General features: G+C 39.9%; 1 protein-coding gene across 3 annotated transcripts in view; it reads right to left on the bottom strand.

Annotated features, from left to right (window-relative positions):
- LOC121295931 overlaps positions 1 to 8,249 on the bottom strand; it is a 17,015-nt gene extending 8,766 nt beyond the window's left edge. Inside the window, exons 1-3 of one of the 3 annotated variants that reach the window (XM_041221058.1) lie at positions 7,958 to 8,249; positions 7,303 to 7,455; positions 244 to 427 (exon numbers count right to left, since the gene is read on the bottom strand). In XM_041221058.1, the coding sequence (XP_041076992.1) occupies positions 244 to 427; positions 7,303 to 7,439 (321 nt within the window). In that variant the 5' untranslated portion in view covers positions 7,440 to 7,455; positions 7,958 to 8,249. Of the gene's footprint in view, positions 1 to 243; positions 428 to 7,302; positions 7,459 to 7,957 lie in introns of all 3 variants that reach the window. The other 2 variants (XM_041221057.1, XM_041221059.1) reach the window with 2 other exon arrangements.
- Between the last annotated feature and the right edge of the window lie 3,064 nt (positions 8,250 to 11,313).

The following is an 11,313-nucleotide window of genomic DNA, read 5'->3' as shown; positions in this document are numbered from 1 at the left end:
GACATTGAGTGTTCATGTAATTTACATAAGCTAACTAACAATAAAATCACATTAAAACACTATTTTGTCTTTAGCAGCTAAAACTTAGCCAGAGGTAAATGCCAGCTTATTGTCAAATGATCATTTATGGATTCGACAGAATAAATGGAGATGATAATCCTGACATCCCACTTCGCAAGCATCCGTGAACATGCAGTGCTGTGTGATCGTACATCATGGCAGTCTAGATGACCCCGCCCTCACCTCCTTGTTGAGTCTCCTCAGATCTGTGTTCCTGTTCAGCAGCAGGAGTTTTTCTTCGTCGGCTGATGTCACTGTCATGCTCTCCGAGATGATGGTCACGTTTTCTTCAGTGTCATTTCCGCTAGAGATCAAACGCCTGCCGTGACCCTCTGTCTCCTCCCCATGGTCATCAGGCTCTGCCTCTCTGCAAACCAGAGTCGTGATAAATCACTGTCCAGAGAGCATACTATAACCTTTCATGAGCTGAGGCTACCATAAATGCACCACAACATGTTTTGACTATTGGCACATAATTGAATAGGGATGGTTTACTTTGCTAGTAAAACAAACTAGGAGGACATTCCCACAATGAATGCTCCAGAGATAGAAAAAAATAAACGGCTGTGTTAACATTGGATCCTCACACACATGTATACATCCATACCTTTGATTGACACCAGTACTGGCAGATTTGATCTATCATGTTTTGACCCCTAGCATTGATACACATGGGTTAAAAGGAAACCTTTTAAGTTATTTTACATATAACAAAACAATGACTGCAAAACAAATCACCACATAAAACAATGACTAACAAACTAAATGAGTAATGACATGAGTGACAGTATCTGCATACACCATACATAAGCATCTTATCATTACATCAGGCTTTTTTTATCTTCTTTGCTAACAGGACACACCACAGCAATATGGGTTAACACAATACAGCTATTTTACATAATGTAGATGTCAATATACACAGATTAAATAATGATCTGTGGGTAAGCTTACAAATGTGGACGGGAACAGAGCCAGCTGCATAAAACACACTGCAGCAGAAAATTATTATTTGAAATATTGGTGTGGAAAGTACAAGGAGAGAAATTATCACACACACCCCTGGATGACATCACGGACTCTACCGTCAAGCCGGGGTGTTGTACTGTGGGGTTTTTGAGCTCAATGACCCCACAGTAAATTTAGAACCACAGAGTAATGTGGTTTGCGGTTGAAGCATTTGTAAAGTAGTCACTAAAATTTACAGCTTAACTGCTATGGCAGACATCTTTTAAGCATTTATACAGGTTTAATAAAAGACTGAAATAGCACGTAGCTGCTTAAGATTATTCAGAGTGGTTATTGCAATAACTGAAATATTGTGTTTTCTAGAAAAACAATGTAAGTGTGACATACAGATGCACAAATGATTGGACAGACAGATACCCCCTATAGCCCCAGGATCTGATATTCTCAATAACTTTAATAATGTTAATACCAAGTGTCATGACAACACTCCCCTTGGATACACTGCTGTTTTGTCTGGTGTATATTGGTGTTTCCAAACGATTGTATCATAGGAATGCACTCTTCCCCTAATTGGCCAACACTTCTCTGCTGGGTGCTATTCCACAATTCTCTTTAAAGATCATGTAACATTTAACCCAGATGAGTCATTGTTATTTTCACTTACTAAAAGCTGCAGCGCAGTAGCCTTACCAGAAAGCACTGGCTAGCGTGTGTGTGTCTCTGGACTGTGCGGCTCTAGGGCTTGACTGTTTAATAAGGCTTTCTTGACATTTAGTGGTCATTATTAATACATTGCATCATTTTGTGTTTTCCGTGAATAACATGTTCCTCTACTAGAAGTGTTGTTACTACTGTATACCCTGACAAAAAACCAAGCAGCAAACGCTGATAAACTGATTACCAGCTCACAGCTCGGAATTGAAACAATTTTTTTTTGGCCTTTTACCGATCAGTCAGCAGGTATAATCCCAGACAGTTTTACAGCAAATAGATGACTAATTTAAGAGTGTTGACAACAAACAGCACAGCACAGTAGCAGTCTCCCAGCATAGTTCCTTGCACCAGCACAACCAGTTGAAAACCAGCAAACTACAGGCACTGACTAGCATATACCAGGACTAGTCATACAGTATATAGGTCTCCTCTACCACAGTTTATACTTTGTTCTATATTGCCACTATAACTCAAGCAAAGCTACATTTCTCAACTAAACTACCTGTGATAGTAGTACAATAAAGATGAAAAAGACTTCTAAATATATGAGTAACTTTATTTTATAACACACTAGCATGTCTACAGACCCTACATTTAATCAAAAGGCTACTTTCAGTAAATTATACAGTATATGCCACCACAGCCAAAACACCACAATGCACACGCCTTGTATAGTTTGGTATACATTTAGTGTACATAGTCACGTAACTGATTTAGCATTTATACTACATAAGTAAGCCATAGGAAGACATGCTGATAACTTTCATGGTATGCTTTTTACCTTTTAACACCTGTGGCTATAGTCTATGACATATTTATGTTGGGAGGTACTGGTGCACTTGTCACCGTATATTCAGTATAAAAATTCAGAAAGCTGTCTTCGTGCATTTAAAGAAAGTTATGGTATTTAAAAGGATATTTTAATATCACACATATTTCAAAGAAAGCATACCAGGTCCAGACTGACATGGAAGAAATGACTGCTGTACAGTACTGTCTGTTTAGAAATTTTCAAAATAAATATAGTGGAAAGAAAAAAGAAAAAGAAAAAAGAAAAACAATGGTCCGGAGAAAACTTTGCACTAAATTGGTATAACACACCCGTTAAAATAACAGCGAGACTCTGCTGAAATGGCAGAAATGTGTTATGCAAAAAAATAGGAATGGTTTCATTGGCCACGTTTACCAAGAGTTTTTAAAATCTGTTGGATAAAAACCTTTCAGACTCCAGACAAGAGCAGGCTTTGCAAGGCTATTGTGCTAGAGTTGTTGTGTTTCCATGGTGCTGTAACCCTGAAACCTAGCAACCCCAGACAAGGGGACAGTCTTGCAGACTGAATGCACCGTTTCTACTTCCTGTTTACGTGAAAATAGCAGCAGCAGTCAATAACCAAAGGGTAAACAAAGCCGCCTCTGAAAACAGCAATCACCCTTTTGATCTCTGTATTGCACTATAAGGATACCTTGGTTTTATCCTCTAATAAAGATAATACATTACTATATATATATATATATATATGTGGTACATTGTCCTGTAATTAAAGATGTGATTTTATTCATTTGAATAAGGGGAAGTAAAAAAAAAAAAAAGGTTTAAAAACTGCTTCAGGGTCGAAATTTTGAGCAATGAACCTTCCATCTCTGTACCAGGGAACATGCACTGTCTCATAAGAATTCACAACGTAATATGCATGCAAAAATTACATGTAAGCACATGTGTGCTGTGACAGAGTAGACTGAGCGGTAGCAGTCATGCAAGCAACACAAAACAATGTTTGCACACTTGACTATTTGTTGCACATGCACATGAAGAGGGGTTTGTGTAAATGTATATTGTAAATAGTGTGTGTGTGTGTGTGTGTGTGTGTGTGTGTGTGTGTGTGTGTAATCAATTAATGAAGTACCTGACCTACCTGGGAGAGCCTGCCTGCTGTGTGTGATTGCCAGCTGTGGAATCTAATCAGCAGGTATTTGTGTTCCAGCGGGGCGTCAGGTATAAAAGGATCCCGTTTATTTACCTCAAAGCTGCTGCAAAGCCAAGGACAACAGGCTGAACATCGTCCATGCTACCTGGACAAAGAGGCCTAAAGACTTTGCTGTAATCCTCTGATCACATGAAAGTGACCCAGGACAATAGCACAAAGAAACCGAAACCAAAAACAGCCGGGCAACTAGTCGGAGTCTGGGTTGGTTTAGTATTGAACAGACAAGATTAGTTCAGGAACTGTAGATCCCACCAAGGGATAGAGAGAGAGGTGAATAAGCGGAACCTCCCATCTACTAGAAGAAGCCCATGCCGTTTTTACGTCATCTTGTATTTTATAGTTTTGTTCAGTGATTTATTTTGCCTTGTGTACGCCGGGCCATATGTCCCGTGTGGTAGCATCATTGCTGGTAGCGTCACGTGGGGTTCCTGTATGTTCTGTCTTTGTTTATGTAAACAAAACCTGCACGCCTGATAGGGCCTATCAACTGAAACCTCCTGTCTGTCACTCAGCAGTGAATGCACGCGCCCACATGGCAGATGCTTGTCACACAGACCTTGTACAACAGAAAATGACAAGTGTGATAGGGTCTGTATTAGTATCCAACAAAGTCTTCAGTCTATGGAGCTAAGCAAGCAATTTCATAGGATGTACGTAGAAACAAATATCTTCACCCACCCAGAATTGAGACTCTGTTAAAATGAGCTAATCTGCTATAAATAATTAAGTTAATTCACTAATGCATTGAAATCTGGGCTAATGTTAAGCATGTGTGCCAAAGTTGTTACATAGCCTCTAGGAATACTGTCAAATTGCTTTGCTACTTTTTTTAGGAGATTGACCGCAAACAGATCCAGCCTAAAGGCTCAACTGGCTCAGCCTTTTTATCTAGCTGAACAGTAATAATCTTCTTCACCGCAACAAACATGCAAAAGCACCTGGCTGCACAATTACTGCATACGTTGTAAACATATCTCAACTGAAAAGCTGACTGTGGTTTGGCCACCTGCCAAAAGAAGCAGGTTAAAAGGGGACTGTGGCAGGCTGGCAAGTGGAAAGAGGCCCAGAGACAGACGGCAGTTCAAACAAATATACTTTTATTATAAATAAACACAAAAATAAAGTGCACAAGGGCAAAATAAAGACATTTAAACACAAATAGAAAGATAACAAAACAAAACTCACAAAAATAAGGTTTCCAGGCCAGGCAATGCCTTCACTGGAGTTATCACAAGACAAACAACAACCTGCTTACTCAACTCCCTCTCCCCAAATGAGAAGCAGAGGCCTCCTTTATGTCAGGTGGCTGGGCGCTGATTGATCGTTAATTAACCTAATCAACCCCAGCCACCTGAACATAATAAACCCAGGCAGGTAGGGGAAATTAACCCCATCCCTGCCAATTTAAAAAGGGCAGAGCTTTGCTCTGCCACAGGAACTAAAAACTAAATATAAACAAATTCAGCTAAACAAAACTTCTTCGTAACAGAAATGGTATTGTTTGAATCATTGATCCCAGTAGTCTCCAGGTGAAACCCAGGAAGTGCAAAACAATATGAAAGCATGACTTACAAACTGAGATTTATGTACCCTAGCTTAATAACAAATAATGTGTTTCTTTCAAAACTGCACATTTGAGACAATAAAGTGAACAGATGTGCACGGTGGGGGGAAATGTATGGATTATTTTGTTAGCTACACTTTAATAGTAGTAATAGTATTTAATAGCTTCTCAAAGTACATCACGGTAAGGACTAAAGTCGCCTGGTTACATACCAGTTTATTCTGCTTTCATATACAGTATGGTGTCACAGTCAACCATTTGGGACTTCGACTTTGGCGTTTAGGATAGACCCATCATCACGAAAAAATATCAGCCTAATATAAATGTAACAAATGTGCTACATAGCTGCCTGTGTGCTACCATTGCTGCTTTGTACAGAAGAATGACATGGTTATTGTAGAGCATTTGGTAAGGGTATGGGTCTGTGGCAATGTGGCAGGGTGAAAGCCCTGCTGGTGCACATGTGTGTTGGTGTGGGGAATATTAGGTTGGCAGGGAGTGGGTTAAATTTCTCCCTGTCAAAACAGTGGGAATGTGGCTGGAGCTGACAAGTGAATAAACGATTAAGTGATTAATTAGGCTACAGCCACGGGTGTATAAAATAGGTATTCACGGGTGGTAATTAGAGGGAGCTGTCTTCAGCTACACATCAGGAGAGCAGCTGGGACGCCTACCTCAGCACTCTCGAGGCCTTGTGTTGGTGCCCCGCCTGTGGGGAGCGGGGCCCTTTGCAGTCAACTAGGAGGAGGAGGAGAAGCAGCCTGCCCAAAGGCCAGAGAAGGAGGAGCTGCCGTCCTGTGTGCCAGAGAAGGAGGAGCTACCATCCTGCGTGTCAGAAAAGGAGGAGCTGCCGTCCTGTGTGCTGAAGGAGGTGGCACTGCCACTGTCTCTAGCGCCACAGGGAGAAGCCCTGCTGTCTCCTATGCCACAGGGAGAGGCCCCGCTCTTCCAGAAGCCCATGGAAAAGCCCTGCTGTCTCTTGCAACCCAGGGAGAAGCCCTGTTAGTTCCAGCGACACCACTGCCGGATTGGCCAGCGCCACCATCACTGTCGGAGTGCCCTGCACTGCTATCAGCATTGCCGCTGCCAGCGCCACCTCTGCCAGCATGGCCACGACTGGAGTGCCCCACACCACTGTCAACATTGTTGCTGCCAGCATTGCCACTGCTGGCTGCGTGTCAAGCAGCAGCCAGCATTTCCATTGCCAGCACTGCCACTAGCAGCATTTCTACTGCCGGAGTGCCCCGCATATCTGGCAGCCTTTACACTGCTAGTATCAAGGACCACTGTGTCATTAACTCTTTCATCACTGCAGACCAATGTACCGGTCTAAACCCAATTAAAAGTGTAGGCTACCAAACTAATCTAATAAACCAATATTGATATCTATGTCTATTTTTTCTTCAGTATAAGACACTTTCTGTGACATCAGTAAAGGCATCAGTCAATATGCACAACAACCCAAACATTAGAATATAGGCAGTGACAAGCAGTATCAACCAGAATAGCACACAGGATAATCACTCTATTAAAAACATAACTAAATGACAACTAAAGTATCACAAGCTGAACGGAGTTGAGAATCAGTGTCAAAGACCCTCAACTCTAAACACCAGCGCCACATTTACTTGGTCACACTGTATTCAGTTGTAACCACTGCATTCCAGTCCCTCCTTCCAAAGCCAGTCTGTCTTCTTAATACATGTCATTAGACAAATGTGTAACTCAATAAGACTAATACCATATTACCCTCCTGCAATTTCTTCTTAATAAGAAAGTGAAAGTATTTGAAAAATGTCCTGCTTATTAACTATTGCCGTACATGTCCCTGATACAGTAGACTGGCTTTTAAGTAAAGTAATACAGTAGTAATACTTGTAAAATAACTGAATCCTGAGTAATTAGTTAAAGAAATCATATTATAATACACACCTAACGAGAATTCAGAGAATTAAAACATACTTGCACACATTGAAATTGATACAGCTGTTAAACACATTATACCCTTACCCTTTCAAAGACAAGCTGTTCTGCTGGGTCAAAGACTGGCTGTACTGGTCCATGTGGACGACAGACTTGTTGTCCGCAGCTGGGGTGTCTAACTCTGAACTCGCCACTGCAGATTTTAAGAAAGGATTGCCATCCATCGTTAGCAGTTCCAGTCTTCTATACGATATCATAAAATAAATAAATAAATAACACACAAAAAGTTGTTGTTGTTGTTGTTTTAAACAGATTCATTTATCAGAGAAATTATCTCTATAGTCTCTTCAAACCGACACCACATACATAATCGCGCTTGTGTCTGCGAAAAAAGTTATTTATTAATAACGACTAACAGGAACTTGAAAAACATTACATCCATAGTTTCAATGAGGAAGTTAGTCACAATCAGCAGGTGCCGTGATGTCAGCAGGCTGGATTTTTATTATTATTATTATTTTTATTTTTTTACCATTACTGTACTACGCTTTCTCTTTCCTAAACAGATTTGCTACGCGACTGTATAACATGGCTTTAAAGAATAATAACAACACATAATTGTATGTTAGTTATGAGATATATCAGGTCGCTGAAACTGTTTAAAATTATTTTGCATACACCACACAAAATGAAAGCGTTCGTTTTCAGAACACAAACTATGTGTTACTATAAACTGATTTACCTGAAAAACAAATGAAATCTGCGTGGCTTTCCCCTGGTCGTCTTATTATGGCAGGCACGGCACTTAATAAAGCAGCTTCTGTTTCTTGACGTTTTTTTTTTTCCTTTAACTCAACATTGAGGAAGTTGGAGGGTGGATATTAAACTGTGTTCTCAAAAAGGGAAATTCCAGCATAGTGTTGAGACAAACCCAGAAAAAAACAGTGATCTAAGCGAAAGCCAGGGACTAACCTGTTTTAGTTGTGATGCCCAAGGCATACATTCCCATATATAATAGTGAGACTATAACAGATACATTATTTGGACTACAACCTACTATTTTATCTGAAGATCACTTCCTGGTGGCATTGCCACACTGTAAAATAACTGGGCAACACTGGCATTCTTACAGAATCAGGTTGAACTTCAAAAGGCAAACATAAACCCTTTTTAAGCACTAAAACTAATCCTAAAAAAAAGCAAACTACTGTACGTACGATAATGTGAACTACAGGCACACTTAATCTTGCACAGATGGACACAGGCTGTTATGTTCTCTTTTTCACACAGTCCTACAGGGACATTCCACATTGAAATCCGAGAAAGCCTGGGGTCAATGTGGATCCACACAGCTATGCAGCATGACTGGGTGACATGAAGATACTGCTGCACTCATTGCTTCCTCTGGGGAAGGGATCACACACTCTCGAAGACAGGGGCAACAACGAGAGTGAGTGGGAGAGAGGAACTCTAAAGCCAGTCTATATGACACACCAACTGGAATTTTTTTTTGCATGGTTAGCAACATCACACACTTCCCTTTTTTTCTACAATTGATTAAAGTATATGAAACATGATCAAGTATTGTAATTACTACTGTGGAATCCTGAGCGGTATTACTGTAGAGTGTGTGTGGCCCAAATTATATTTGTCTCTCATATTTTTACATGCACATGTGTCTAACTGTGAATGAAATATATAGACACTGAATACACCAACTCTAAACCCAGTGATGTGTGCTATATGAGGAAAATCCTAATGTTAGAATCCAAGAAGATTGACAGCTTTGAAGAATTCCACATTTAGGAAATCCTTTTCAGAAATTTTTGGATAATGGAATTACCTTAGAACTGCTAGCAGACCATACTGGTACTGATATTGTACCACTGTGCTACTGCAATTGACTACCAGTGTGTATTATTTCATACAATTGTGATCTTATTAGTATATCAAAATAATACAATGCTGCCCACTACCTTTGCTCCTAATTACCATTACATGCCTATTGTAATGCCACTGCAAGACCATTTGTTTTAGTGGTTTGTCCAGAATTACCAAACAGAACATGCTTGCTAATGAACTCCAGTTCATCTGCAAAGACCCACAACAAATGCAGGTAGAAAAATGGTACTGTGTTAATTGTCAAGGTCTGTTTTTAGATGTGCATATGGATGTGTGTGTGTGTGTGTGTGTGTGTGTGTGTGTGTGTGTGTGTGTGTGTCTAACAGAGCTATTTTACTGATATCTGACTGAGATGCAGCCTAATGTTTTTATTGACCGCAGATGTGCTGTTTGGGCCAAGGACAAATTGTTAATTTCTCAACCGGTGAGGGGAAAAAAAAGATGAACTCCGAGAAAGACAGGGCAGGACAGGGCAGTATATGTGTCAACCTTCCCCTACAGTGAGGTGTCTGGCAGAAAGCCAGGCTGCCAATTGTCATACAGACAGAACTGCCCACCGGTTCTATCCCATATCATATCCTCTATATTACTTGAGCATTCTATTCAACACATCCTGTAACTCCATCTAAACAGTATGTCTTATAATATGGATATACACCCCATTCCTCACTTTACTCCTATATATATACCCTCCTACCCTCCTATAAAAGATAAACTCTCTGTCCCTAATATAGCTTTATTTATCTACATGTCTAACCATCTCTTACTAATTGTGCCCTGCTTAATGTGCATACTCCCTCCCCTATATAATGCCCTGTATATATTTACCTATACTCTATTCTGTCCCCAGTATAATGTGCCTTGTACATACAGTACACCCCATCCTTACCTGCTCAATCTCTCCTCCTATACATCCCTAGGGTCCTTGTCAGTTATATCTGACCCAGCAGAACTGTGATGCTCCACTTCGTTCAGCTCTGCAGTAATTTATCTGTAGTAATTTTCTGCATCTTATTGGTAAGCATGTGCAGGTAGGCAAGGTGCCTCACCCATCAACAACAGCTCAATAAAAACCTATTATCGGGGGTGATTTAGTGTCTGACCGCTAAGGGCTGGTCTCCCTGCCCTATAAAAATTTGTGACAAGGCTTGAAATATTTTAGTCATAAAAAGCTATTTTTTCAGCATTTACAGCAAAATGCAGATTATGTAAATCCTACACATCTATATCTATATCAATGTTCAATGCATCTACTTATGTGGGAATATGTGTACATTGTGTGTGTATATTCCTTTCAATATGTCTAGTTATCAAACCATTAACCTTTTTATTGTTTCAACATGGCACATGGTGGTGGACTAACTCCCTTATAAATTTCTTATTTTATAAAAAAGAAAAACATGTGAATCCACATACAAGATGTATGAGCATGTGCTTTCAGTGATATATTTTAAATTGGATCAGCTAAAATATGTTTAACAAAGAAGGCAAAATTGAAGGCAAAGTAAAGTACTCTCACAGACTCCAGAAATTAAAGATCAACTTTTCTTTGCCTTAATTCCTTCAATGTATATCTGGTTGGCAATATGAATAGCAAGATGTTTTCGATAAGATGTTGTCAACTCTGTATCCCATTATCTTGTCTAACCAATAGGGGCAGCATTATCCAAACCGGCTGTGCATCACAAGGCACATTGATTCCTCTTACAGGCTCTTATTTTATAGTTATTTTACTCCTTTTTTTTTTCTTTGAGGATCTCAGTACTGTGCACCCAACTCCCCCCCCCCACACACACACACAAAGATCCATGATTCTAACCTGACGTCTCCTTTTATTCTACGCCTGCATGCCAGTTCAAAGAGATTCAACGCATCACATTTATTATCAACCCCAAGGAAGTTTATACAGTGATCTCTGAGTGAAAGTTCCTGTGTTTTAAATGTACTATAAAGCATACAACCCTTTAAACTGCTTCCGTTCCAAGTGTCCTGACTGACAACCAACCATGATTGAACCATATGAATAATGACAACTGATTAATGAAATTCACATCAGTAATGAATAGAATGGGGGTCAGTTTAACTGAGAATAAGTTAGAATGTATGATCCTTAAATGATGGTCATTATGGACGAATCACGCAAATGCTTTCAGACAGGCTTGTTTAACTCTTTCATAACCCTAGCATTGACATTGA

Source organism: Polyodon spathula, chromosome 20 (assembly GCF_017654505.1).
Source record: "Polyodon spathula isolate WHYD16114869_AA chromosome 20, ASM1765450v1, whole genome shotgun sequence".
In the NCBI taxonomy this organism is placed as follows: Eukaryota; Metazoa; Chordata; class Actinopteri; order Acipenseriformes; family Polyodontidae; genus Polyodon; species Polyodon spathula.
The sequence above is the reverse complement of the archived record's forward strand: the minus strand, read 5'-3'. Positions and strand labels throughout refer to the sequence as shown.